Consider the following 6,000-nt stretch of genomic DNA (forward strand, 5'->3'; position numbering starts at 1 on the left):
CGCTCTCTTCGTTAAAGGGAATATGATGGTCGTTCTTTTCTCCTCCATATCAGTAGTGTGTGCTATACTGATATAACCATGGGAATCGTACAAGTCTACATCATGGAAGTGAATGTGTGGTAACATGATCTTTAAAAAAAACACCTTTATTAATTAGAAACAATGGTTACATCGTTTATAAGAAGAGGTACAATATTTCCATAGGCTCCTTGAACCAATCCCTTGTCATGGAACATTTCACAACCCCTTGTCATGGAACATTTCATGAACCTAGCAAGTTCATGAGTGAAAGTCCTATTCTGATCCCAAGCTCAAATGCACCACAGTAAAATTAAAAATATATAGAAACAATTCTAAAAAAAATTATGATAAAATTTTAAAAATGTTTTGTATGTTCAACAAATTTCAGCACGAAATGACATTCATGGAAGTTGTGGTAAACAAAAAGTACTCCAAAATGTTTTCAAAACTAGCATGTTTGGAGCATCGCTTTTTTCATGACTTCCTCGAATGTCCTTTCGTGTTGAAATTTTGCAAGCATACAAAACATTTGTCAAAATTTACCACAAAATAATTTCAGAATTTTTTGAATTGTTTTACTTTTCTTTTACTATTCATCAGGGTACATTTGAGCTCGGGAGCAGATACTTCACGTCCGTTCATGAGCTACTTTATTCGCTTCCATATTACAATGTTCAAAACTAGTAAGAGAAAAATCACCTGCCACAAAACAACAATCATCAAAAACTGCCGCCGCCACTCCTACAGAATGTCATCTATTCTTCATCGTGTCAATAACTTCCATGTTATCAGAGTTAATCATGAGACGATTGCAGCCTGCCTTTTGTGCCAATAATAAGTCAAACCTAAGCACCAACGCTTTCGCTGTCATAACATCAGCACACCAATCAATCTTCCAATTTCCTTCAACAATGAATTTTCCTTTGTCATCCTTGATTACAACACCGATTGTGCCCCTAAGCAGACCATGAGCATCCACATTCAACTTAACAAACCCCTTAGGAGGTCTGCTCCATCCTCCATTTCTCCTAGTAGTATTAGGGGAGTGGGCATTTACATAGTTTGCCGTTATAACTTAATCCCCATCGAGGTTTCATACGCCCCTCTTGAAACTTACCCTCATGAACCAACTTACATCTATCATATCATAAATGCCAAGCAGTTATAGCGATCAATTCACGCGCATTGAGGCCCAAAATAGACAATTCTTGATCTGGCATGAGTAGTAATATAAGTACTGCCTCTCCCGCATGATAATTAACACAAGCTTTCTTAATCACCTTGTACATCCCCAACTTATCCCACACCTTTTTTTTGCCTAACAACATGTTTTGTATCCTTTGGCCCATTCGAGCATGATGGGCAAATGGGCAAAACTTTCATGTGTCCATTGGCAAGCGTAACATGACACGCGAGGATTCGTACATCAAATAAATATTTTTACCTTTGCTGGACAAGCTATCTTACCCCAAATAGGATTGACCTTGCTTCTACCCATACCATTTGTGTATTGCAATTTCCTCCCGTGTTGTTGTTTTCATTCCTTCAAATAAGCTGATCGAGCAGTGAATAAACCATTTTTTTGTATTCAAGCAATGAAATCCGGCATATTATGCATAGGGAGGGGAATCACAAGGACTCGTTGAGCATCAATTGGCCAACGTTTGTCTCATCAAATCTTCATCCCAAAAATTCATGACGGGATCAATAGGATCATAATAAACCTTTGACAGAAGGTGCCCTCGTCTAGGAGTAATAATTTTCCTATTTGCACAATTTGGGATCTAAGCATTTCGCCAAATATCAATAGTTTGTCTATTTCTAACTCGCCATATATAACCATTTCTGAGAGAGTTGACTCCCGCCATAATGTTTGCCAAGTAAAAGAGGAGCCCTTTCTTAAAATTGCGTTCATCAAAGCACCCTCCGGGAAATACTTGGCTCTCAAGATTTCTGCACATAAGGAATCAGGATTATCCAAAAGACGTCAAGCTTGTTTAGCTAACAATGCCAGATTATAACAATTTATATCTCTAAAGCCCATATATCCTTGGTCTTTTGGAACACACATCTTTCACCACGCCATCCAATGCATCCTTTTCTGATTGTCCTCTACGACATCGCGTCAATGATTCCTTTGCAAATTTTTGTAGGAACTATAAAGACGAAAATGGCATAGGTGGGAATAGCTTGTACAACAGCTTTGAGCAAATTTTCCCTCCCTCCAGCATATAATAATTTTTCTTTCCATGCACTATTTTTCATAATAATTTATCAACCAGGAACAGAAAACAACCACTTTGCGCCTTGTCTTCCACGTTTGTATTGGGGCTAAAAATATGCTAGATTTTTTGACACTCACCATTTGCCCCGAGGCGGCACAATAAGAATCCATAACTGATCTCAAAGCCTCCACATTCATGGCGTTGGCTTGCATAAGGATCAAAGAGTCGTCAGCAAAGAGCAGATTGGAAATTGAAGGGGCGTCTCGGAAATTGAAGGGGCGTCTCTGCTAACCTTAATACCGGAAATATCACCCTTCTCCGTGTTAGCTAAGAGGGCGGTCAAGCCCTCCGTACATAACAAGAACAAGTAGGGAGAGAGAGGACCCCCCCTGCCTCAATCCTCTAGTAGGTTTAAAACTCTCAGCCTCTTCAACATTAAAACGAACTCGGTACTCCACAGAGGATACACAAATCCACCCAATTTTCTTGGAATCCCAGTTTCAACAAAATTTCCTTTAAAAAGCACCATTCCACTCGGTCATATGCTTTGTGCATGTCCAGTTTGATAGCACACAAGCCTTCTTTACCCGCCCTTTTCTTCTTTATTGTGTGGGAACACTCATTTGCCACTAAAATATTTTCTGTAATCATTCTTCTAGGCACAAAAGCACTCTGAGTTGGGCTGATGATATATGATAGAATTATCTTCAAGCGAGCATCAACCATTTTTGAGATAACCTTGTACACCACATCGCACAAGTTGATTGGTAACATGATCTGAATTTACTTGTTGAAGCAAAGGGTTAGGATTTTAATTCATTAGAAATTTTCTTATGGATACCCCTATGACCATATGAATCAGGTTGTATAAATAGGCATCCTACTGGATAACTCAAACCAGAGGAATTTTGAAAGAATTGTAACACGAGATTGGTTGCATGAACCTCATCTCTCTTCAAATTTCCGTGAATTTCAAAGAGATGATCCAAAGAGCTGGTTTTGTAACTTTTGATGCATTGTCACAGCAAAATAAATATGTGGAGGTTATAAATTACGGTGAGGATTTCCGACAAATATGTGAAGTACATCCTACGCAATCCCATTCCGATTACGGTTGTGTTTACCATTACTGAACCAAAGCCTAAGGAAAAGAGGCCACCCTAATCATTACTTTTCCTGTTTCTATGATCGGAAATCCTGTAAACCGAATGAGCCCTTAGAAATTGTTTGAATCCAAGAGGCGTTAAGATATGTGAGTGGCATGCTCTTCAGTCTATAGCTACTAGATGCAAAGCTAGCGAAAAATTTCATATATATCTACATACAAAGTGTCAAGATGTTTAGATCCAAAAAATGGTACAAGGCTTTGATCGAGAAAGGAAAAAAGACATGCAACCTTTACACCAGTATAAAATACCAGATTTCTAGACTTACAAATAAGCACATTGTGGTTGTGATTCAGAGATTGTGCCCTGGTTCGAGGCTACCCAATACATCAGGAATGGAAGGCTGGAAGGCATGCATTGACATACACAAACTAGGCTTTGATCTCCCTCTACCATTCTCAGTTACAAGTCCTTACCCACCCTAACTCTTTTGTACCATGAATGTATCTCCTACGTTTTGAGATAAACATCTACAGTACAACCTTTGTAATCAGCACAACTTCCTTACAAAAACGACGAAAGTAACAACAACAATAACCCTAAATCATGGAACGTATATACAGATGCTTGCAGTACATAGCTACAACTTTCTACAAGTGTATATTCAGTCGTACGTACGTGGTGAGGGCGTCCTATTTGACAGAGGTTTCTGCTCAAAACTAGAAAGAAAGAACGTACGTAGGTGAAGTATTTTATTAGCGGATTATCGTTCGAGCGGCGGCGAGGACGACGCATGCACAGGCATGCATGCATGCGGCTTCATCCACGGACGAACGATCGAGCGCTTGCTTTCAAAAACGGAAGCGCCCGTGCGCGCCGCCGTGGCCGTGGGCCGCGAGCACCATCGGCGGCCGCGGTGGCAGCGGTGGCAGCGCGGTGCGCTTGACGAACCGCCCCTTCATCCGCGGCCGCTTCTCGGCGTTGAGCTTGCGCACCTCGTACCGGATCTTCTTGGCGAACAGCCGCGTCCGCCGCTTCTCCCGGTACCGCGACACCCGCGCCTCCCGCTCGCCGCCGGTCACCGCCGTCACCGCTGCGCCGAGCCCGAACCCCCGGCTCCCCGCCTGTCCATGCCAATCAACAGATCGAGCTTGATTAGACGACAACTCGACAAGTTTATATATACAAAAGTGAAATAAGAGTACTGCTAGATCACATGCCAGGAGTCAGGGCAGGTCCTTACCGGTAAGTCCAGCCAGGAATCGTCACTAGGGTCGATGTGGGGGCGCTCGCCGTAGAACCACGGCGAGCCGCCGTCATGGGCCCAGGAGTCGATAACCCTCTCGTAGTCGAGCTTAAGTATCATCCCCGAGTCCGACCGCTTCCTTTTCCTGTCCTCTAACTCTTGCTCCGGCGCCGGCGCCGCGGTGCTCTGATCATCGAAGTCCGCCATGTCGAAGTCAAGGTTCAGCTGGGGCTTCTCTTCGTCCAAGAACCGCAGGTCGTCGAACCCGTCCTCGACTCCTCCCATGAGCAGGCTCTCCATGTCCGCGGCGAAGCTGGCGAGCTCCATGTCCGGCACGACGTCGAACCCGGTGAACCCGTCGGCCGCGTCCGCCACGCCGGATGCATACTCCGACGACGGCTGACCGGCAAGCGACGAGAAGCAGCAGACGGAAGGCTTCTGCTCGAGGGGCTCCCGGAACTCGTCGACCGGCATGGGGTTGTAGAGCTCAGCGAGCATGGGGTCGAACACCGGGACGCGGTACAGGAGATCCTCGTCTTCGACCTCCACGCCGTGGCCGTCGTCGTTGTCACCGACGATGCCAGAGCCGGAGTCCTCCGCCTCGAGATCGGGGACCGCCGAGGCAGCCGCGGCCTTCGCGGCGGCGGGCGCGCCGTGCTTGCCCACCATCCCGGGCTTGGACCGCGGCGTGCGCGGCCGGCGCTTGAGGCCGTGCAGCCACGCGGGCTCGTCCGGGTCGGCGTGCTGAAGGGAGGAGGTGGCGGCCGGCGAGGACGAGGAGGGGAGGCGCACCCGGTGGTGGCGCCGCGCGAGCGGGTTGGCCGAGTGGACGGAGGCGTCGCACGCCTGGCACAGGTACGCGTCGTCCGCGGCGCAGTGCCACCGCGCCCGCCGCCGCATGCAGCCGTCGCAGGCGCGGGCCGCGCGCGCCCCGATCGCCGCGCCGGCGCTCGCCATCTCGTCGGACTCAAGCTAGGCACCCTGGCGCCTGCCCCGCTGACACTAGCTCAGTAGAGTTAAGCGAGCGCTTAACTCGGAGCAGTGTGGGGTGAGAGGTCGGAGCCCTTTTCCTCTATTAAACCGCGAGCCCGGACGGCGACCCTGGGCCCACGCTCCAGCGCCCGTGGGTTCGTGTGTGGGTGATTCGGGTAAAAGAGCGGGCCGGTGGGCCTGGCAGGGCCTTTTCGACGACGTGGCCTGACGGGAGTGGACTGGAGGAACGGCGGGACCCAGGGAGGTGGTTATCTCGAAGCTGATTGGCTGGCGGGCGCGCGGAATCCGGAGAGGCGGAATTCTATTGGGCGAGCTGTCACGCCGTTTGGATTTCCGGCGGGCCCCGTGGGGGATGGGCGACGACCATGGGGTTGCAGCTTGTGATGGTGGTGATCGCTGGTGACTCATC

General features: G+C 47.7%; 1 protein-coding gene across 1 annotated transcript; it reads right to left on the reverse strand.

Annotated features, from left to right (window-relative positions):
• Nucleotides 1-3,643: 3,643 nt before the first annotated feature.
• On the reverse strand, nucleotides 3,644-5,723 carry LOC109741918 (zinc finger protein CONSTANS-LIKE 16). Its single transcript, XM_020301006.4, has 2 exons — nucleotides 4,596-5,723; nucleotides 3,644-4,476 (listed from the first exon to the last, which is right to left on the reverse strand). Exons 1-2 carry the CDS (start codon nucleotides 5,553-5,555, stop codon nucleotides 4,204-4,206), a joined length of 1,233 nt encoding a protein of 410 aa, XP_020156595.1. The 5' UTR covers nucleotides 5,556-5,723; the 3' UTR covers nucleotides 3,644-4,203.
• Between the last annotated feature and the right edge of the window lie 277 nt (nucleotides 5,724-6,000).

Source organism: Aegilops tauschii, chromosome 4 (assembly GCF_002575655.3).
Source record: "Aegilops tauschii subsp. strangulata cultivar AL8/78 chromosome 4, Aet v6.0, whole genome shotgun sequence".
NCBI lineage: Eukaryota > Viridiplantae > Streptophyta > Magnoliopsida > Poales > Poaceae > Aegilops > Aegilops tauschii.

Bases quoted from the DNA above. Each gene is read 5' to 3' on its own strand.
- LOC109741918 (XM_020301006.4), bottom strand. From the start codon at position 5,555: ATGGCGAGCGCCGGCGCGGCGATCGGGGCGCGCGCGGCCCGCGCCTGC. The intron at 4,477-4,595 runs GTAAGGACCTGC...TGGCATGGACAG, and splicing joins ATTCCTGGCTGGACTTACCG to GCGGGGAGCCGGGGGTTCGG.